Genomic DNA, 22,029 nt, shown 5'->3' with positions numbered 1-22,029 from the left:
GTGCCCCTGTCCCCCAGCAGCGCTGTGCATCCTGCTTCGCTGTCACTGCCATATTCACAAAGTTCCTGTATAAAAGCTCAACGCTGCCGACACGGAGAAAAGCATGCTCTGGTCACGAATGTCCAGTAATCACACAAGGTCAGCCAATCAGCCTTAAATAGCACATCCATTTCTGGGACACAGACTTCACGACAAACGGAAAGACAGGGCAGATGCAGCTACTCAAAAGTGGAGATGTGTGCTCCTCAGTTTCTCAGCACTGGCTTCTCTGTGGAAGGATATTTAAAGCTGTTTTTCCGCAGAGGAAGGGTGCGTGGGGCAGGGACGAGCGTCCTGGGAGCACCGACTACGTGCTGGGGCCCAGACGCCTGCGTGGCCACGGCGGCCGGGGCAGTGGGTTACCTTTAATGTCCCGGTGGACTATGCCGTGCTCATGGAGGACATTGATAGCCACGGTGATCTGCTTAGAATACAGCCGGATGACGTGCTCCTGCAGCCCCAGCCGGGACACCTCTTCCAACGTGCCCTCGTCACAGTACTCCATGAAGATGTACATTTCTTCCTGCGGGAGGAACACAGGCAGCCGCGTGTTTACACGGATACCAGGCGAAGAATCTGGAAAACTCCCCAGGCCGTACCCCAGAGGAACCTGCTTTCTAAGGGCACGCTACGCTTGTCATCCTGAGTACTGAACTTGGCTTAGAGCAGTCGCCTCGGGCTGCGCTACAGCAGCGTCTGCCTGCCTCCGCTGTCTGGGACTGTACAGCCACTCGCGAGAAGGACATCGCCTCCGAATCACAGATGATCAATGTCTGCAATGGTCCAAAACAAGTCAGCCGTACGGTCCCAGACAGGGCTGGCTGGCCCTGTGAATATATTATTAAGTACTGAAACACATCCTCTTCAAATGTGAATGTATGTGTAAAAACACTAAAAACCACCAATATCCAACTTCCCCTGGAAGCTCATACTCCACCAAGACGCTCCCAGTTAATCCTCTCCCTCAAAGCGTTTATTTCTAAACACCAGAGGAGGATGAGTTGGAGGTTTCCATTTCCTCTCACTTCACAGTGGTTTCTTAAATGCGTATCAAAGAAAAAGCCACGTGACCTAACGGTGTACTCGACAGTGGTTCAGTCAAAAACGGAAGGAAAGAAGGAGCGAGAAGCTGTGTAAGGGGCGTTTCAGAAGAGCCTTCCGCTTGGCAGGATGGGTTTCAGTGCTTTCTAATGCCGGGTTAATGACTACAGTCTACAACTTACATTTCAGGAAGAACTCCTCTAGTTTCAGAGAGAAGGCAGAAATGGTGTAACTCATGGAGATTTCCTGATAATTAGGCAAAGTTACTGTGCTCTGAAATGAGAAGACCTGTGATGTAGAACAGGACTCCATCTGCCCTCACTGCTCCTCACACAAACAGTGTGACCAAAGGTGGCTTACTCTGTGAAGCTCCACACCAAAATACCGAACCAGATTGGGGTGCTTGATGCCTTCAAAGATTTTCAGCTCGTCTGCAGTTTCCTTGATGGTTTTATGGTCGTTGGGTTGAAATCGAATCTGTAAAAGGCAAACTGCTGATTACCGTCGTACTGTCACAACCTGGAAACAGGGCCACCTTAGTGCAAGGGCCGTGAAGCTGACGCGTGACATCTGCACCATCCAGACCCAGGACTATCTATGCTCAGTGTGTCTGTGACTTTACTTCCACACTCTCTCCCCTTCCTTTTTCCAAGTGAATGAATATGTGGTGAGCTAACAGCTAACGGGATCGTTTTCGTAACTGCAAACTGAATGAAGAACATTCCACACTCAGTAAACAACCACAGGTGTTCAGGTTCTGGGCAAGATAAAAAGAGGAGCTAGGATTCTGCCCTTAGAGGTTACAACCCAGCTTGGACGAGGTGACAAAAGCCGTGGTAAGGGCCACGCAGAGAAGAAGAGAAATAAATGCATGGTGTGTAGGAGCGGGGCGACCAGCAGTCCGGACGCCACGGGCCCAGGGCGCCCCAAGCCGCTCGGCTGCAGCAGCTCCAGCCCCTTTCTTCCTGCACGGCCCCCCTCCACTCCTAGTCACGAGGTCCCCCATCGCTGAAAAGGACCCTGCCTCAGATTCTCCGCTCTCCCATTCCACCTCCAGCTGTGACAATGCTGCCTGTTTCTGAAGGTCATCACAAATGTTATCTTCTCCCCTGTAAGAGCCACTGTTATCGCCATCCTCCAAGCTGTCACCAAGCTGCTCCTCTGGGTGGCACTTACCATACTTGTGTGGTGCCGGAATTATCTGTGTTCCCAGTCTGACCCGCACTGGATGGTAAAACTCGTTTATCTCATGTTCCCTCAGTGTGTCTGCCTGGCGGGTCCCAGCAGCATAAATGCTAAAAAGCAGCTTCTGGCTAGACTCACTCTGGAAAAGCCGCAGCTGGCTCTACGCACTAAGGGTCTGGCAAATACAAGTTTCTTTACCAAACCGCTGTCCCCCAGAGGCTTAACTATGAGGCCTCGAGAGCCAGGCCACTCACCTCCTTCATAGCCATCAGCTCCCCGGTGTCCACACTGATACAGGTGTAGACCTTCCCATACTGCCCTTCTCCTGGGGACAGGAACAAACACACAGCTGTCACAAGCGAGGCCGTGCTCACTCCTGGAGCTACATTATAGGTGCAGAATTGTGCTTACTGAAGCCTACTATTGCAAGACCCCAAATGTTTCTGAAGGGTCCTTAATAACTGAGTCTCAGGCAATCTGTCCGCTGTCTTATCTGTAAATAGAGCACAACTGACTGGTAAATCCCAGAAGAAGCATGAAGGTGAGCACTCGGCACCCTGGTGCAGACTTGAGCCCCCACGGCTCTGAGCCAGGAGGGCAGCGGCCAGGGGTGGGCAGAGGGAGTGGCCAGGAGTCAGCGTGGCCATTGTCTGGCTGCCCCTCCCTGCTGCGGGTCCAGGAGTGCGTGGGAGTGGATAGTCTAACATACCTTTACGAGTATTAAACTAAGGGGATATGGGGCTGAACATGACGGATAACAACAACTGCTACAATTAAAAAGTACTGGACTGTTTTCAGTGTTTTCTGCCTTCACGGAAAGTCCAGGTTTCCTGAGGCTCAGAGTCCTACATTACAACTGTGTCTGTCTCTTCAGATAAATGCATTTAAATGGGAGGAGGATCTGAAATGTAACCAGCTTCCTTCTCTTTCACCTGGAAAGTAGTTAATCAGGCAACGTTTTAGAAAAGATTGTCCTGTATTTATTTGTATCCAGTTTCTCTTCAATAATGTTTTCGTGGAAATAAGAAAAAGAATACAGACTACAACAAATGGGTACAATTTAGGTATTCGCCACTAGCAACTTCTGGAGTTATCAAGCAAAATTATTTAACTTAGTGAACCATTTACAAATCTCCTTCTAAAATCTTATTTGGTATTGCTCTTAGTATGTATTTTACAAGTGAAACCAATACAAACTCCTCCACAAAAGACACAATGTACATTTGCCGCATCTAAAAGAGCAAAGGACCAACTACATAAGTTTCCACGTAAAGAAGCAGAACTGTTGCTTTTTCTCCCAGAGACATCCCTGTCATGCTCTTTAACTTCCTCACCAATTTTGTTTCCTCTTTGCCACTTGAAGGTCACTTTCCTCAAGCCGACGTGCATAACGTTATCGTAGGACTTAGGGGTGTCACAAACTTGACCGATGATATTCCTTCTCCTCATTTCCCGAGACCTCTTTTCTTCAAACAGTCGTACTGACTTCTGGATAGCTTCTATGGGTCCTTGTTTAGACGCGGTATCTGCAGGGAGAATTGCAAACTCAGTCGTCCCAAACACTATTATCAAGTCAATTTCCAGCAGATAATAAGAAAAACAGAGTGATCTACACGTGCACTCCATCCAGCAAAGCTTACGCTCTATCAGATACACAGCAGGTGAGTTACATACAGTCCGTCACAATCTAACAGCTCCAAAGTATACTACCCACTACACATATATCGACACACACAGAAAATATAAGCTAGTCAAACAAAATTCAGGATTTCCTCCCCCAAGACTGTTGGTAGACAACTGCAGTAAACACCCACCTGCCTCAGTTTCTGCTCTCTCCAATCCACTCTCGTTGGCCAGAATTATCTTACTACAACGTAAAATCTGATCATGTTACCTTCCTACATAAATCTATTTTACGGTTCATCACAACCTGTTTATCGAAAATGCAAAGCCCTTCATATGGGACTCAAGGTCCTGCATAGTTTGGACCCAGTTTATCTTTTCTAGTTCACTTTTTTAAAGCCATCCCCCTTTTCCTCTCCTGCCATCGGCTCTGGACCAGCCACACTAAAAAGATTCCTCTGGAACACACCAAACTGCGTCTCCCTTCCATGCCTTCATTCACGCTTTTCTGCCTGCCTCAAATGTCGCCTGCCCACCACTGTGCCTGGTGAGTGAATCTTACTTATCACAGCTCAGCAGATACACTACACCTCTTCTAGGAAACCCTCTCTGTTGAGAAGGGTTACATTAACTTTTCCCTTCTTTGTGAGGAGTACAAAGGGCTCTGGAATCAGAATGCCTCAAATCAAATCCTGGCCTCCCCAAGTTCTCATGTTTGACAATGGCCAAGTTAACTGCTTGTTTATCTGTCAAATTCCTAATGTGTGAAATACCTAATTCACAGAGGTATTGTAACAATTTAATGAAACCGTGTATATAAAGCATGTGGTCCAGCACCCGGAATACAGGAATACGCACTCAATTTTAGCTGTCATTATTATTCTTTATTTTCCCATCAGGCTCTATTATCTCTGTTTCTAACTTATTTTATCATGATTTACATAAAAAAAATCTATTACACACACAGAATCTAGAACAAGATTCATGAAAATTATTCTTACTACATGTGATTCGGACTGCGCCCTGTTTCTGTTTTGTTTTAATGCTGATCTGACATCCCACTCGCGGGTCACAACCCGTAACCTGAAAAGCACTGCTTTCCCTGCATCCCTGTCGCAGCACGTCTCACGCTGCATCCTGACTAGCTCTCTGAGCCTGAACTCCTGGCAGACGGAGATCACCAAGGGCTGGGACGACTGTCAGGATATCTGAGATGAGCAATTCCCAGTATTTATAATGTTCCAGTCAGAGTTTCATACAATCCTTTCTTTAAAACATGGGTCCTGTTTCCTTTACCTCAAAATGACACATCAACTGCATTCTGCATTGAACAAGATTTCACAACTGTGAGGCCAGGGACTCCACTGTCAGATATTTCTGGGAAAGGCTTATTTTTTTGGTCCAGCCAAAATGTCTCACGATTTCTGAGTCTTGAGTATGTCAATGTGAACTGGAACTCTCCCAAGAGCTCCTGAGTTTACTTGACCACAAAGTATTTGTTTCAAAAATCATTGCAAATATCTGGTATCCACGGGAACTACTGGCTACGTGAGAGCCACTGGAGAGACCCTCTGCCCTGTCACCCAGGCTCAAGCCCCCAAACCCTCTACAAGCACCTCGCCTGCCCCAGGCCTGTGTAATGCTGCATCACAGTGCTTTGCTGCCTCCATTCCTTCTTGAAAATCCCACCTTAGTCCAATATCTATTTCACGCTGCATTACTGCAGTGCCATTCTCACCGATCTCCCTATTTCCTCCCCAATTTGGGCTAGCAGGTTGATCTACCTCAGTGTCTTCCTTACCCCACCCTCCCACCCCCACAACACACCAGCTGCACAAGGCTTTGGGGGCTGGCCGCCGTCTCTGGGAAAGGTGTTCATCACTTAGCTCATTCACGATCGGACCCCCCCCACCCTTTCAATTCCATCTCCATTTACATCCACACTATCCAGTCCACTCTAGCTGGTCTATTCTTTAATCACTGGGCCTCCAGATGTGTTTCTCATTCTGGATTTTCCCTCATGGCTTGATGCAGACCTATCATTCCTTCAAGGGCCAGCTCAAGCCTCCAGGAAATCCCTCTGGACTGCTCTGGCCACGGTAGCCAACTATGCTTCTGATCAGTCACACGTGTTTCCAAGGGGAGCTGAGGTGGGAAGAGCGCTGGACTTGGAGACAAAAGTAGTGTGTTCTAGTCCCAGCTCTGTTATTGTCCATCGCGGCCAAATTACTTCGCCTCTTGAGAAATTGTTATCATTTGTGAAAAGAGGACACGATCTATTCCACCTACTGCTCAGGACAGTTGTGACACAGAGCACATGAAAGCACGTTGTAGATGAAGTGCTAGGCCAGTAATTTTCCTGCTATTTACTCTTTTGGTAAATACTGATTGATCACCTACTTTCTAAGAGAAATGCTTTCTCTCAACTTCTTAGCCTAAGGAATGAACACTTACTCATTTTACAAATATGTATTATGTTCCTACCACGTACAAACACTTATGCTAAGGACCCACCAAGCTGATAGAAAAAATTCACCATCTCACTGCTTAAAGAATACAAAATGAATAAAACACATTCCAGGTCCAGAGGAGCTTGGAACTTATTACAAGAGACAGGAAACGTGTGCAAACATAGCACATGTAGACAGTGATGTCAGATGTATAAGAGATCACAAAATGAATGTAGAAGGTCTCATAATTCAGACGCGAAAGCGTATTTTCTCTGAAACTGCTCACTTTATGCTTACACATTTAAGTCAACATTTTTTCTCTCACCCTTAGTCTGGCTAATAAGCGTCCGAAGCTCCCAGCTTCTCCGAGTTGAGCCACTGGAATCCCCTTTTGGATATGCTGGTTCTGCAGAAAGTATTTTTTTAATACAAATTAAGACTTATAAAACAAATGTGCTGATTTTACCGACAGCAGGACTGAAATGGTGAATGGCCATTAGCCTGTCCTTTCTGGGGACTAATTACAGTTTGAGCTGAGTGTGAGAAGCTGTCTCTACAATCAATTCTAGAAAATCACACCAAACTAAGAATCTGTTACTGGGGTTACAGGACCTTAACTACTAAGCTTTCCACAAGCAACAGACAATACAACACTGAGCAGACACTGGGTTCTTTGGGGCCCACTCAAGACATCCCGCCCAAGAGACCAGCAGTGCTTCAGCCGGGCAGCCGCAGGGTTTCCAGGCCGAGCTCCTACATCTGTATTATAATAAAGCATCACCATATCAGCAACAAACACAGTGTCACTTTTGTATTTTTAAAGTGAGTAAGAGTGGCTGGCAACTAAAATATCAGGAATAATGATGCTTTAAAAGCAACAAAAGGAGACCTAGAAAATGTGAATACAGCTAAAAAGGCACCTACATTAAAGTCAATGTGTTCAGCACTACAACTTCTCATAAAGCTGTCACTTCTTACTCTTCCTTCCTTTTAAAAGGCATTAACAACAGACTAATGGTGGTGGAGACAAACCAGAAGACTGGCTGACGATACATACAGCCGACACCTTAAACACTTACCGTCTCGCTCCTCGGTGGGGCTTGAGTGACGACTCAGGGACCTAAACTGCAATTCAGCTGCTATGGAAGCCAACCGATCATTTTCAGGGACACTGGAACCCCTGTTTTAATATTTTTAAAAAGTGAGCTATCAATTCAATGCAATTCAAAATGAAAGATCTGTGAGACTTTTCTAGAGCAGTGATTCTCAACTGGGGCGATGTGGGCCCCTGGGAATAGCGGACCTCTAGTGGGTAGAGAACAAAGCAAGGGAGAGCCCCAAACAGAGAATTATTCACCCCAAATGAACAGTGTTGCTACTGGGAAATCCTCCTCTGGAGTTTAGAAGGAGAGTTCTATTTTTTCCCTTCATAGGCAACACATGAAAACCTAACTGCATAATACACTACTTTATGTTAAAAATAACAACAAAAATAAAAACAAAACAGTACTTATTGAAATGTTACTGATGTATAGAAAGCTCCATAACTGAAGTCCCAAATGGATAAAAAGTATTAGCCAAATCTGGTTAATATTTAAAATTAACATCAAATTATATTTATGTAGTTAAAGCTATTTAAATTACTAAAATCATATGAGTCAAAGATTTCAAATTTCTTAATAAGGAAATGGAAGGGAATAGCTAATGGTTTCTGGAGCAACAGCCAAGCCAAAGTGCAGAAGGGCAGGAAGCTTAACATATAAAGAACAGTCACGCTTTTCCAGAATAAAGCTAAAAGTTAATTGTTCAGCAATCCAGAGTGAATCCATAGAGTAAGAGCCAGAATTAAGTAAGGGAGGTGTTAAAATTATAATACGAATCATCCAAAATAAATATGGTATTAGTTTATTAACAAGTTTAGTGTGTAATTTTTAAACAACATAATGAAGTATGGTAGCATTTATGCTCTTTTTTACTATACACTGAACAGGTTTATGGCAACATGGTCTAATGAACAGACGTTCACAAACTATGAAGCATGCAGTGTTTTTATTTCCCTCAACTCTCAAGTACTTGCTAAGTCTGAATAGGGGACATCCTCTACTGCCACGGGGTTCATCAAAAAGTCTTGGCACCATTTCCTGGAAAAATCACTGATGCTGACGTGAAGAAACACATTCCACTCCTACGTCATGCCAAAGACTGGGGGACTATGGAGAAGTCACTTAACACCTCTATTTTCTGGATTTCCCAGAGACAAAAGTAGTCAATTCCACGTCCTCAGAGATTTCTGCCAGGGTAAAAGGCAAGGAAATATACTTACACGAAGTGGTATGCTGCTGGTAAATATTTAACAACTAACTGCAGGGTCAGGGGGAGGGGTTGTAGAGTTTGACGATTTCCGTGGTGTAACAACTAGCTTGCAAAATTCCTGAAAACTGAACCACCAGCTCTTGCAAACCATTAAGAGCCGCTGCAGCAGCATAACAGTGCAAACGAGTTTTATAAAAAGGCTAAGGTAACTGAAGCCCAGACTACTTCCTAAGTCAAACCAAATCAAATCGGAGTATTTGCTAGATGCTGTGGGGCAAAGTAAATTCCACTGTGGTCGATGCATCTCTAAGGCAGGCAAGGGCTGCACCTGAGAGGCTGGGCATCCCAGCCAACGTGGGAAGCCACGGCACCCCTCTGCTTCCTCCCAGCACTCCCAAACCCAGGGCTGCACTGAGGCTCTGGCTTTTGGGCATGCACGGTCCCGCTAGGGTCCACCACACAGGTCCACGGTGAAGGGGCTCAGGCACAGGTTGAACAGCATGTGCAAGGCTCAAATGCAGGCGTGAGACACAACCATGGGCTGCGCACATGTCCATGAGGCTTTGTTGCTCTCTATTGACCATCACATCTACACTGCCAGGAAGGGGAAACTTCATTCCTTTGTTTAAAATGGCCTGCAAGACCTTGGCATACTACGATGCGAATAAAATTTCTATATATCAAGGATCCTTCAAAGTATATACAAATTTAGGATGAAAAATACTTGGGAAATGCTACTCATGAGATGCTAAAAAACTACTATGCAAGGCCTCAGAATAAAGGCAGGATGAGGCCACTGTGAGTGTTCAACTTTCACACTAAAATACATTTAGTGTACCAACTTCATAAATTCCTTAAACCACAGTTCAGTTCACAAACATTTAAAAAAGCGGGATGTTACTCCCCCTTTTGTGGTTCTGGAGAAATCTCGTGTGGACATGGGAGCAGCCGGTGTGGGCGCCAGACCCCAGTTCTGGGTAAGTGACCTGCTCCGCTATGACTCCATTTTAGGACATCACCTCCCTTAGCTTTGTACATGTATAAACAGGATAGGTTCAGTGCCCCACAGGGACGGGGAAGCACGTGTGGAAATACTGACCATGAAATGCTCCAGACATAAAAATAAAGAGGGTAAATGGGAATTTGTTCAGCGTTAACTGTTAATTTTTTCAGTTGACTGCTTAAGCTTAAGCTGTAAGATACACTGACTTTTTTTTAGGTTATAGATGTTTATCACTAAAAATTAGGAATATTAATTTTTTTAATGAATGAGAAGAATGGAAATGTTTGTAGAAGTTTTAGACTGTTACAAAGTAAGTCTAAAACCATTTTAGCCTATTTTAAATTCTAAAGCTGTATGTCATCTTTCTGCCACTATCACACCAACATCTTTTTTGATCAGATTACCCCAACCCAAATAGTTCTGTATGACTCTTATCACCATCCTTACTGGAAGATGAGAATGGTGACAGTGTCCCTTCTACCCAACATAAAGGTAGAATTAAGAGCAATCAGATGTCCTTTCTCCTTTAAGTAGATCAGACCTTGATGATATCTTGTCAAAAAATAAAAACAGCTAAAATGGGAAAAACTGCAACTGCCCCCTACTTGCACAAAAGGCTTCATGTAAGAGACTGAAATTTATCTGGAGCTTGCCGAATATCTGATGGCTCTCTCTGGTAATGATCTAGTCTCCATATGTGATACCCCCTGAACTCATTTTCCACTTTTATAAACTACTCCCAATCAACAATTGTAGAATTTAGGAAATTTGGTTAGAAAAGTGCTCCTCCTAAAGAGCAGATCAACACCTAATGGTATTTTAACTAGAAGCCATCTTTGAAGAAGTACCTCGGCAAGTACCTGTTCACCCAAAGTCTCATGTCCCCTCCTGGTGAGGACCAGGGTCTTTCCTCTGATGCTCTCCCAGAGAGGGATTACCGGCAGAGACTCTGGCCAATTTGGTTACTGTCAGCTCCAAAGAAATGTTAAAATCAGGCTTGATTTTATCTACTTGTGCTGGTGGGTGCAGGAGCCTTGGGGCCGTGACCACCCACGGAAAGCCCCTGAGCATCACACACACCACGGGAAAGAAACCCCGCCATATCCTGCACACATCCCAGAGCTGGGGTCACTGTGGACGTGCACATGGGGGCACAAGGAGGCATGGCACTGCGGAGCGAGACTACCTGGCGTCATGGGCACTGCTGATGGGTTTGGGCAGCGCAGAGTCGCTGCCCGACGGGCCGGGGCGACTGGCGGTGGCGGCGGCAGTGGCTGCAGCAGCAGGGCCGCCGTGGCTCCGCGCGTCGGAAGGCACACTCCGAGTGCTAAGACGAGAAGAAAAGCTTCAGGAACGTGGACGAGAAAAGGGGGTGGCTTGCAGGTGGTTTTCGGTGAAAATTAAAATAGGGTGAGAAGTAAAAAATATTTTAAAGTATATAATGTAAACTGGTCCTTAGTTGAGATTCCGGTCTAGGTGTGAAAAAGAGGAAAAAAAACACACACTAATTTCAAACTAATGACTATAAAAATAGTTGTGGTCCTTTCCTAGCAAAAACTGTCAAATAAAACTACCTTTTAAAAAGTGATTACCCAGGGGAGAGAAGACGCTCCCTACAACAAGACGCAGAAATGCCACCACATTCAGGGTAAGTATTTTGAAGGCACTAGAGTTTCTGAACTCACTTTAGTGTATTAAAGTCGCTTCGTAGTTATATACACACACATAAAAGTCAAGACTGGAAAGATCATTCCAGTTTTTTCTCATTTTAAATTGATATTTAGTATTGTGTTTCAAATGTTTATTATGCTATGCACACCCAAATTTGTTTCCCTCAGGTCATTTTTCAAAGACAGAAAAAGAAAGAATTATTCCAAGGCAGGAAAGCATTTAGTAGCTTGAGGTTATAAATAAGCTGAGAAACTAAGTTATCTTGAAAGGTTCAAGTCTGTTTCAAACTTCCACGTTTTTTCTTTTGCAACTAAGGCCCTGTGGTATGTCTTCAAGATAATGCCAGTAAGAGCTTTTAAAAATGTATGAACAAGAACACAGAAGAATATTTAGTTACCAGAGCAAGCATCCAGTAGCTTTCAGAATACTTGCATGCACACCAGAAAAGAATCCACAAAACAAATGACTAGATAAGCAAAGCACCAAATACCTGAATCCCTCTGGAGTCGGGATAATTAGATGGGGGTTAGGAGGGTCACTGTGGCATCTCGGGACCTTCACAGGACGGGGGCTGTTCCGATGAATAGCTGCCAGGGAAAATGCCAACAAATGCAACTTGTTAAAGGACCCAGTAGAAAACTGCCAAGCCAGGCGAGTAAATGAAAACAGGGTGTGACTTAATTTTGCTGGTGACCAAAATAAACCCGCAATACATATACAAATGTTGTGGAAAATATCACTTTTTAGTTATATTACATTCAGACTTTTCTCCATCAAAAAGATTTTTTAAATCTTGGGGTGAAATGTACATAACATGGCCGAAAAAAACAATATAACCATCTTAGAGACAGATGAAAATGTGCCTTATGTGGCATCTCTAATAAAAAGGAGTCCTTTATGTTATCTGTACTTTTAAAAAGATTCTGATCAGTGGTGACACTTCAACAGGTCCTGAGCTGGGGTGGGATCACTGTCATTTTCCTGAGTATGTGGAGTTTTATTTCATTCCTTTAAACCAAACCAGCAGGATCAGGCACAATTTAAATTGGTTATTCTTTTTTCAGAACATGTTTTCCTCTCCACCTCTTCTTTTAAATATTCTGGTAGAAGGTAAATATAGATAAAATTTAAAACTAGAAAAAAATTAAAACAAAATTTAAAAAAGCAAGCTCACCTAGTGGTTACAAAAATGCTGACAGTTCTACTTTTCCGACAACTAAATGTAACTGTAATGGACATGTATTATATTTCCTCTGTTTCTCCCTAACATGTTTTCCCTCTTACTTTTAACTCTGTTTTAACCCTCCATAGTTTTTATTAATGTCACATTTTCTTTTCATGTTAATAATTTTAGTCTACATGTTTTATTCTAGAGGTGTTTTATCCTAAATGGAAATACTTTCTTATTCATGGTTTTTGTTTGTTTGCTTTTAATAATGTTACACAGGAAAGACAAAAGTACCAAAAGTGGAGAGAGATCTGAAGGAAAAACATGCAGAACAAAAATCAAGCAATTGTTAAGAAAAAAATTTAGAAAATTTATGTCCCTGTACATTACCTCAACTACTACAACAATAGATGAAAGAAATCCAATAGTAACAAACAAACAAACAAACAAACAAACAATATGATCTGGTGAGGATGGTGGTATCTTAATTCAGCAGCAAATGGGAATTCAGTCAAAAATGACTATAAAATTTTTCCATGAAGGTATAAAATAAAAACATTCTGTTAAAACACATGCACACAGGTTTAACATTCTTCACGTATGAAACAAAATACTTCTTTTAAGAGTATGTATAATTAACTGTTGCAAAAGTGTGATGCTTCATTGAAAAGAAAATCCAAATAGCCAATAGACATAGACTAGGTTCTCCAACTTCACCAGTGGTGAACATTTATTATAGAGATGTTTTTCATGGAAAAAGTTAACAAATCAAAGGTCCCTAGGGAAAGGTGAAACGGATTATCGTACGCCCGTAATGGACACAGTGCAGCCACTAACAAGAATGGCTGCGATCTATACCTGCAGACACGGAGGAATTTGTACAACTGTCAGGTTAAGAAAGGCAAAAGATGAACATCCAATGTGATCCAATGTGGTTTTTTACAGTAAATAGCAGGAAAACAACCCTACAAATGCTGTGTGATTATATGAGCAGAAAGAACGGTACAGAATGTGTCTTTGTGATTATGAGTATACAGAAAATGTGAACAGTTACATACCAGGTTGTCATCGTTAGTTACATGGGTGGAGCAGAGGGAGAGGAGGAAAGAAAGCAACAACAACAGAAAAGACAGTGGATATGCTCACTTGCATTAACTTCTCCTGCAGGAACGAACACAAAACCAAACGCTGACTCCTGCCACGTGGAGAACACTCCAGTTTACAAAGTGCTATTACCTCACTGACTCGTCATTAGCGTCCAATTTTCAGCACTACAGGGGAGGCTCAAAGAAATTAAATGAGCAGCCCCAAGTCACTGGACCATCAGGCCACCTGACGGTCAGTCAGGTGCGCTTTCCACCGTTCCATAGGCTCAGAGGACAAAGGAACCTTAGGCCTACAGAGGGCGCCAGGCAATGACCGTCCCACCAGCAGTTTGAAGAGAGGCATAGTGAACCATCAGAGATTCACAGGTTCGCAGTGATTACCTGTGGGTCGTGGGAGTAGGAGCATTTTGTTTCCTTTTGTAGTATTTTTCTACATTGAAAAATTCCCTACATGTACATTTCTACATTTTTTTACATACTTTTTCTACAATGAAAATGATTCCTTATGTAATACAGTGTTTTAAAGAAGTAATTTTTACTGAATTACTAATAATGTATTCTTAGAGAAATATTTCAGATCACAGAATCCAAGTATTTATGACAATATGCTTAATCAAACGTTTAAGAGTATAGCATGCTTTATATAAAATGTTCAAATAGTTTTACAAATGATAATTGTCATTTCACATCAGCCATGGGATAAAAACAGGTAAAAACTGAGTGTATTTTAAAGATAAACCAACCATTAAAACCGACCGGGTCAACTAAGCTTTCTGTCCCTAACAAGTACCCTTTAAGATATAGCTGCCGCTCAATAAATTTACCATTTATGAATTATTTTGTGTAATTTTAATTGCTTTCATTTTTGGGTGTTTATTACATATAAATACAGTTTTGCTCTTATTGACAACCTCAAGAATGGGCTACACCTGAAATCTATGTAACTTTACTAACAATTTTCACCCCAACAAACTTCAATTATTAAAAAGAAATTTTTTTAAATGGGATTAAGACACAGCCTTTTTCTGATACAGTCTTAAAATTTCAACGTACACCATAAAATTGTATATTAACTATGATTAAAAACTGTAATTAAAGTATACTGTAGTATAACTGAACTTGACTATGTTTCTTTTAATAAAATCAAACAGGAATTTACTACATTAGTGGGGAGATGCGTCCTTGGGAAAGCTGTGGAGAAGAAAACCAACTATTCTCCTTGAAAAGGGAAGGAGGGACAGAGGACTTATACTCACCCACCTGCAGCAGGAAAGGCCCTTGCTCCTTAACAGACAACTCTCTCTCCAAGTCTTTCCTCCCCAGAAGAAAAGATTTCAAGGGGGAGAACAGAATGAGAGTGTTGGTGTGCAAAATAAAAAACAACAAAGTAGTTTAACAATGTTGGCAGGCACCGAATACCTTGTGTGGTATTTTCATCTTCCAGTTGGATTTAGAAAGATTACTGTGGAGTTCTTTATGTACACACCTCATTCTTCTAACTTTCACTGTCATTTTCCTGAATATTCTTAAAGAACCTCCGTACCATTTTAAATGACTGCAATTCTGAGATGATGTGCTCACCCAAACCTGTAGGTGCCACGAGAAATGCTGTAACTGCTGTCTTACCAAGGTACAAACCTGTAACAGGACTGTGCGGCTTTCCTATCACGTGGCCAATGCATTCATTCATCAAGGCTTGTAAACTCTAGGAACCAAAGAAAAATGGGGAAGGAGAAGAGAAAGAATGTATACTCTCTCAATTATACAACCAGCACAAATTAAGTTTTCCATATATTTAAAAGAAACATGCTATCCTTAGTAAATATTTTCAAAGTTAGTTTAAAAAAAAGTAGGTATAAACATAAACACACACAGTACATAATTTAAAATACTATCACACACAATTCCATTTTTATAAGTCAAAGCAGATGAGCATTCATCTCCCCATAACAATGATATGCACACACAGGATCTGTCCTGTACTCATCTCTACCATTAGGAGGCTAAAAGGAATCGATTTACATTTTGAATAACAGCTTTTTGAGCTGATAGAATTTATCGGAATAACAGTGATAATACTTAGTATTTGGCATTATGCTTTCAAATGACACACAGTGAAGTAAAACAGCTAATCCTTGTTCTCCATTGAACTGTTAAAAACCAGCAACTAAGTCAGCACTTATTAAATTATGCCATCAACCAATATTTTAGAAGCGCCAGGCTGCACCACTACACACTGCCTTAGAACCATGTTGTCAGAAGAATAGAGCATTGAATGTCTTACTGTGCTATTAAGTGTGCTTTAACTACTCAGTTCTCAGCATTATCATTACAATTACTTAAAAACCACTATTAAATATTAAAAGAATACACAATCAGGAATACACAGTGATCAATTTATTTGTTTTTTAATGAAAAAAAACTTAGAATATTCCATACCAAAAAGTCATCTTCTGGTAAAGCTGAAATAAAGGCAGGTTCGATGGCTTGTAGAAAGTCAAAACCTTGAGTTGCCCACCTGAATATGAAAGAGTTCAGTATCACAAAACAACCAAGAAAATGTTATAGCAATTTTAGTCTACACCATACTGAAAAATATCATTGGAAACTTACTAACTAGGACAATAAACATTTTCTGTCTTTATATAAATGCCTGGGATGGAGTACGCTTATACCCTGTTTTGGGAGACAGACAAACGGCTTCTTAATAAAGGAACTAGTTACCAATTTGCTTTCCATTTACACTAATAACAGGCTCATATTTCATGAGGGAGAACAGATTAGCAATCAGGGAGACCTGTCACGGGAGAATGTGAACTCCCTTAAAGATAACTCATTTGGAAGCAATTTTTTTAAAGGTTTTCCAAAGAGTCATAGGGTTTTCTAAGTAAATAAATCATTAAACAAACAAACAAACACAGCACTCATCACCAAAGAGTTCCATTCCAAATGCTCCTTTTTGTGTCATCTGCTCAGAAATCCCATATAAAACGTAAGGAAGAAGCACTACTACCAACCCCACAGGACTCAGGAAGTACACACCCAACTTGGTCATTACCTGGGTCTTGTACCTCTACCACTCTCACATTTAGTTAGGACATAATTCATCCATTTCCGGGCAAAGCTTATATATTTGTCTCCTATCTTCTGTCTAAACTCTCCAGACATCAAACGAACAACTTCTTTATGATACTGTAAGAAGATTTTATGTATATCAAAATTAAGAAGAAAACGATTATACAAATACCTAAACACTATAGTGCCACATCTGTTTAAAATGTAATTTTTCTACAAACAAAAAGCAAAATCTATTTAAAATTTACATATTCTGAAAAGAGTATGAAGAGTCAGAAAGAATATGTCTTAAAATACAGCTTCACAAATGTTTAATCATAAGTTTAAATTAAGAATGTGCTTTTGGGCTGGCCCAGTGGCTCAGGTGGTTGAAGCACCGAGCTTGAGGTAACCAATTCTATTCCCACATGAGCCAGTGAGCTGCGCCCTCTACAGCTAAGATTGTGAACAACAGCTCTCCCTGGAGCTGGGCTGCCGAGGTCGGCGTGAGTTGCCGAGTGCTGCCGTATGCTGCCAGGAGCAGCCGGTGGCCAGTGTGAGTGGCCGGCAGCCAGCTTGAGCTGCCATGGGTTGCCATAGGCTTCTGTGTGCTGCCATGAGTGGCCGGCAGCCATTGTGAGCAGCCAGCAGCCGGCAAGAGCTGCTGTGAGTGGTGGACCAACGACCGGCGACCGACTGCCTCAGCAGGGGAAAGTGCAAGGCTCATAATACCAGCATGGGCCAGGGAGCTGTGTCCTACACAACTAGACTGAGAAACAATGGCTTGAACCGGAGTGGAGGGGGGAAGCAGAAGAAGGGGAGAAAAATTTTTTAAATTAAAAAAAAAAAAGTGCTTTTATGATATTAACCATCTCTCACAGAAAGGTTTTCAAATTTAAATAGATAGCTGTTGGCACAAAATAAAAATTGGGCAACTATCTGACCGTTTAAAAGTAAACCAATATTTCTGATATTCAGCAACAGTGTAAGATGACCTTCTTGACTAAGCTGTGATTACAGTCAATAATCAGATTTGCAAATAAGATTATAACACTTATAAGTCAGTTACAAAGCAGTCACTAAAGTGTACTGTGCTTTGCCTTAGTTCGTACCCACCTCGAACCCAAAATTGTAGCCCTGGATCATGGCTTCTCGGTAGTACTGCTGAAGCGTGACAGATTCGGACTCGTCAACCTCAGCGTCAAACTCGGAAGTGAACATGTGGTCCACTCGGTCAATGGCATCGCTTATTCTGTTGCAAAGCTCTAATGCATCATTCTAAAGAGTCCCAAACCATAATTAATCCACAATGAAGCAAATCACACAATACTCACTGTATTTTAGAGGAAGATTTCTCTCATCATCACACAGATATAAACCACGGCAATATTTTTCAGCCATATTTATTTCAGTTATTCAAAAGGAATGACCAAAAATAGAGGAAATTATATTATTTTCATTTTTCTTTGTATCAGGTACTCTTTAACAACTCATGAAATAAGGAGAGAAAAATTCTACTTAAAAGGCTAATGCCTGATTACGATGTGGTCTGATTCGACACCCACACTTCTCTATTTGTACATATCACCCACCAGTCGTCTTTCCCCCTGGGTGGTCGCTCAAGTGTGAAGTATGGTTTCAGTGCCACAGAGTGAACTAACAATGCATTTCTAAATGACCTGCCTGGTGTTATCAAGTCACACTGTCCTTATCCCTCTGCCACTCCCCAGCTCATAGGTTCTCAACTAGAGCGCATTTTACCACACACGCCCAGGGACATCGGCAGTGTCTGGATGGGAGAGTAAAGCCTAATGGCATCCATTGGGAAGAGGCCAGGGATGCTGCTAATCATCCTATAACATACAGGAGAGCTCCAAAAACAAAGAATTGTTGACCCAAAATGTCAAAAGTGCAGAGGTTAACAAACCCTGCCCTAGTTCAAGCTTCGTTGTCTCCTAAGCAACACTACAAAAGCTCCAAACTGGGCTCCCTTCCACCCACCCTTAAACACACATGTGTACACATGGTCTCCATCAGGCAATCCCCCTACACAGTGTTCCAAAATATTCTTCCTAAATTTTCAACAACTCCCAAGGGATACAAAATAAAACCCCCAAATCTCTCCATAGTCTGATTTGCCCACCTGGTCTTACTCACCTATCTGTCATGACTTTCCACTGTGTACACCAAGGTCCAGCCAAGTTAGACCATCTGATATTCAGTGAGCATCCCCATAACCGAATCCTTGGGTACCAATGCCCGAGTATTCCTTTTGTTTGCCCTTTCCCAATTTGCATCTTCTGAAATCCTCCCAAGCTAAAATGCCTCCATGTTGGCAACTCCCAGATGTTCCTAGGAGTCTCTCATGTCTCCCTGCTCTGTAGTTTAGTGTGACAGTTCAGGTCCTTAAGACTATAAATGCCTTAAGCTCAAGAATAATCAGTATTACGTATTTGTGTATTCTCCTGAGTTCACTGACTCAAACTAGAAGAAAAGACAAAAGTCCTCTGCCCTGGCATTAGAGTGGGATGACAATTTATAAGAGAGAATGTTTACAGATGAATAAGACAAATCAGACTGGCAGAAGAAAAACAAATGCTTATCAAACTACTTATAATTTCAGTAAGTGCTTCTTCCTCAAGATATTAAGCTTTAAAGTGATTGAGAAGATATAATTGATGACCTGTGAAAAAATGTGGATGAGATCAAGACACATAAACGGTGCACGAAACAGAAAGTGGTGAAAGCAAGAAATAATGGGAAGAGGAAGCGAGTCTCTGTCTGGTCATCAACTTCGGAGGCCTCTGTGCCTGTCTACAGCTGGCTTTCTCTATTATAATTCGGCTGAATAATTTGTTAAGTGAAAGGATAAATTTTCTTTCAAATTACACAGTATTGACTTGCAGTATCTCTAGTAAATACTGAGAATTACAAAAGAATAAAAAATTGGATTAGGAATGAAGAGACCTAAGTTCCAGTGTCAGCTTTGCTCCTAATCAGCCATGTGACCATTATGAGTCATGTAACTATTCAAATTTTTATCCTTTCCAACTCGAACATTCTACACAATTCCAGGAAAGCTCTGGGAATTTTAGTTTAAACGTGGGAAAATGTGTACTGGGGAGAGAGGGAGAATGGGGAGGGGGGTTTTAAGAGCTCGAACCCCTTGAATGACATTACATTACAACTCAATGACTCTTGGTGGCATCGCATGCAAATGTACGTAAATTCTCTCAGGCAGAGCTGACGATGAAAGAAATACCTTGAGCTGCTGCAAAGCTCTGGCGATGACCGGCTGACTGGACGTCTGCTCCTGCCGCAGAGTCATGAGTCCCTCGATGGACTGCTGGAAAGCTTTTCTTTGAATGATGAGATGAGATGACTGCATGACAACTAATAAAAGATTATCCACCTGGGAGAAAATCAAGCGTAGGGCTTAAAAACAGACGCGGTTACTGTTTTCCCCTTCTAGTTCGACCCCCAGCCGAAAGTCAATGCCAGCTCAGGGCTGCGGCCAACGACCACCCGGTCAGAAAGCAGCTATCAAGCAACGCTGCTCCCACAGAGCAAGGCGCTGCCGTGGTCACTGGCATTTCGGACCTTCAGCACGATGGCACTGCGTGGCATGAGGTCTCCGAAACATCCCAGCGCTCCAAATCATTCAACACGCCCAGGGCAGCGTCTGCGTGTCTGCGGAGCAGCGTGGAAAATGCCAAGAAATGGAGTGGGATGGGGTGAGGGGCCTTGTACGAAACAGTAGGGAACCAAGATTTTATTATTTTTATTCTGTAAGTGGTATCATTGCAGTGTGCTGAGTAGATCTGTGAAGTGATGGGGTGTATGTAGTGTAACGAAGCAAACCAGTACAGAAGTGCAGGAAGGGAGAGTGAGGGTTGAAGCGGGGAAACTGAAGTGGGACACTGCAGTAGTCAGGAGAGGGATGAGGGCTGACTACGGGGGTGGCTTTGGGGATGCAGAGAACGGGGCATTTACTGGAAACGCTCTGGGCTTGCGAGGGCTGGTGATGACCTGGAATGGCGGAGGCGGCACTGGCACTCACTGTCGCACTCTGGTGTAACAGCTGAGTGGACGGAGCACCACTCACTGCGACAGGAAATGCACAGAGCAGATCGGTGGCAAGCAGGGGACAGGAGGCCCACGTGTCCCGCTCCAGTCAGCCTGGGTTGGGGTGCACATGAGCACCCCCATCTGTCCCCTAGCTGAGCACAGAACATGAGGAAGCTTCTCATGGCTTACATGAATGAGTTACGTCAATGCTAGGTATCCCTGCTCGGTAGGTGGGTGATAGCCTGTGCTACAAAAATGGAAACTAAGCAGCCAGTAAACCAGAGTTCTTGGAGAACTGAGATTTCTGGAACTACAATCAAATGAGTAAGGTAATTCCTTTTCGATCATGGATATAGAGACCCAACTACATGGCTGAACTAAGAAAAGATGTAAATAAAGTATTTCAAACATTCCAGTACAATGTCGCAAATGTACTACAGACTCTGATGGACTATTTTAGAACAAGCGATACTACAAAATTACCTATTAAAACGCCAAGGCCTATTTTTGGGACGTGTGTACTTGAGACCACTACGGCAGTTAAAGCAATCATTCGTGAGCTAACAATTCATCTCTCCCCCAAACACTTTCAGTGAGGAATGCTGCTCCAGGTGAGGGCTGGGGCGCGGTGGGCGTGGCCCAGAGACACACCTGCATGCAGCGCAGGGTGTCCGCAGTTTCCACCTGCGGCACAACTTTGACGGGCGGCGCCTCCCAGGTGGCCCAGCTGTCATCTGCATCCCGAGCGCGGTCACTGGGCTTGGTCAGAAGCAGATAGGCGTCAAAGAGCACGTCGTCGGACTCTTTGGAGCAGTCCTTTCCTGCAGCTGCATTGAGTAACTGCAAAATAACACTCTTCTCCTCAGCGAGCGTGTCTGGAACAAACACTTGCAAGTTTTCTAAGCCAGGAATTTGTACCTGGAAAAGAAACAATCCAAAGTCTTGAATTAAGGAATGTCACATATTATAGAAATGTTATTTAAAAAAAGAAACTAGAGAAAGACAGCAGGTTTGGGGGAGGAGATGTGGGAAAGGCAGGAAACCAGAGCAATGAGGGAAGCGTAAGTAATTCAGTGTGACCGGAGGGGCAGGGAGGGGACAGTGTGGGAACACACTGTCAAGTTCCTCCACTTATAGGGCAGCCTCGAATTTCTTTATTTCCAACAACAAAGAAAATGCTCTTCAGGGGAGGAAGGTCAGCTTAAAACCACCTCAATCACTGCTAGTTTGCGATGCAGGTTTTAAGCAAAGCTGCTCCCAGACAGCAAAGCCCTGCAGTGCGCAGTGATGACCAAGGTCTTCGGCACA

At 42.9% G+C, this 22,029-nt stretch overlaps 1 protein-coding gene across 4 annotated transcripts in view; it reads right to left on the bottom strand.

Annotated features, from left to right (window-relative positions):
- Positions 1–22,029, bottom strand: part of MAP3K4 (mitogen-activated protein kinase kinase kinase 4) — an 84,150-nt gene that overhangs the window by 5,922 nt on the left and 56,199 nt on the right. The window contains exons 10-23 of one of the 4 annotated variants that reach the window (XM_074333783.1): positions 21,373–21,639; positions 19,916–20,065; positions 17,770–17,931; positions 16,658–16,791; positions 16,039–16,117; positions 15,226–15,304; positions 11,816–11,912; positions 10,841–10,981; positions 7,418–7,518; positions 6,664–6,744; positions 3,600–3,791; positions 2,520–2,590; positions 1,441–1,557; positions 403–562 (exon numbers count right to left, since the gene is read on the bottom strand). In XM_074333783.1, the coding sequence (XP_074189884.1) occupies positions 403–562; positions 1,441–1,557; positions 2,520–2,590; positions 3,600–3,791; positions 6,664–6,744; positions 7,418–7,518; positions 10,841–10,981; positions 11,816–11,912; positions 15,226–15,304; positions 16,039–16,117; positions 16,658–16,791; positions 17,770–17,931; positions 19,916–20,065; positions 21,373–21,639 (1,831 nt within the window). The remainder of the gene's footprint in view (positions 1–402; positions 563–1,440; positions 1,558–2,519; positions 2,591–3,599; positions 3,792–6,663; positions 6,745–7,417; positions 7,519–10,840; positions 10,982–11,815; positions 11,913–15,225; positions 15,305–16,038; positions 16,118–16,657; positions 16,792–17,769; positions 17,932–19,915; positions 20,066–21,372; positions 21,640–22,029) is intronic. The other 3 variants (XM_074333784.1, XM_074333786.1, XM_074333785.1) reach the window with 3 other exon arrangements.

This window comes from Rhinolophus sinicus, linkage group LG05 (assembly GCF_036562045.2).
Source record: "Rhinolophus sinicus isolate RSC01 linkage group LG05, ASM3656204v1, whole genome shotgun sequence".
NCBI classification, from domain to species: domain Eukaryota; kingdom Metazoa; phylum Chordata; class Mammalia; order Chiroptera; family Rhinolophidae; genus Rhinolophus; species Rhinolophus sinicus.
Note: the sequence above shows the minus strand (reverse complement) of the source record. Positions and strands in the feature narration are given on the sequence as shown.